General features: G+C 48.1%; 1 protein-coding gene across 1 annotated transcript; it reads left to right on the top strand.

The window, feature by feature from the left end:
- Positions 1-522: 522 nt before the first annotated feature.
- On the top strand, positions 523-819 carry SARC_15493 (hypothetical protein; the record flags this gene model as incomplete). The annotated part of the gene is made up of 1 exon (XM_014290387.1): positions 523-819. A coding segment is annotated over one exon (297 nt), but the record flags the coding sequence as incomplete, so codon positions are not given.
- Between the last annotated feature and the right edge of the window lie 175 nt (positions 820-994).

Raw genomic sequence — 994 nt, 5'->3', positions numbered from 1 at the left:
AAGAGCTTGCCCAGTAACACATCTGACTACTCACGGGTGCGTTTATGCTTTGGGATTTAAAGGTTAATAGTTTTGAAATTTCTGGGATTCAGAGGTTTTAAGAGCTTTTCCAGTAGCACATCCGACTACTCACAAGTGCATTTGAACTTTGGGATTTAGAGGTTTTGGAGGGTTCGAAATTAAATTTCAGGATTTAGAATTTGGGGTTAAGGTTGCTATTTAGGGTCTGGGGTCCGGGATTCAGACCTGCCACAGGTGGATGTTATACATCGGTCTGCGTTGTAAGGTGGATGTCTTATCGGACCTGCCGTTACAGGCGTTGAACCCAAAATACGACTTCATCCTGGTATCCGTTGATCTCAATCGCTTCGATCATCCGAATATCTTTACCAATATATTCAGTCGCGTATCTGGACATGACAAAGGCAGCGCATCGAGCTGTGATAGTCACTATATCACCGTATTTTGGCTTCAAACCCGTTCCTAATCTTTGCACGTGTGAACCTCTGCCACCCCAATCAGGACGTGCCGCTGGGTGCTGATTTCCAGTCGCCAGATACCATAAACCGATCCAAAAGTAAGTCCCTCCCTAAGGTCAAGGCCTCCACAAAGTCCAAGCGACACAGATCCGTGCAGAAGACCACTAGCAGCACAGCGCACGACAAAACTCGCAACACTTCCAGTTACGTCCCCTCATACGCCAAAGGGAATCGGTCACCACTCACTGCCATGCAGTCGGCCACAAGAAAGCTCATGAGATCGTCACACAGCTCGGATAGCATTGCCCGAACGGACGTGGTTGGCTATAATGCCGATCAGGTGGGTTGCTTGACGTGTCTTGCTGGATGTTACCGGCTTGGGTGTGGATGTAGCCGAGACTGTTTGTTGGTGTACTTGCATGGTGGTTGTGCGTAGCATATAGACAAGTTTCCCCGGGCAACGATGTACTCTTTAGAGTATGTGAAGTGCCTGTAGAAACATACCGTACGGTTCT

This window comes from Sphaeroforma arctica (assembly GCF_001186125.1).
Source record: "Sphaeroforma arctica JP610 unplaced genomic scaffold supercont1.6194, whole genome shotgun sequence".
NCBI lineage: Eukaryota > Ichthyosporea > Ichthyophonida > Sphaeroforma > Sphaeroforma arctica.
Note: the sequence above shows the minus strand (reverse complement) of the source record. Positions and strands in the feature narration are given on the sequence as shown.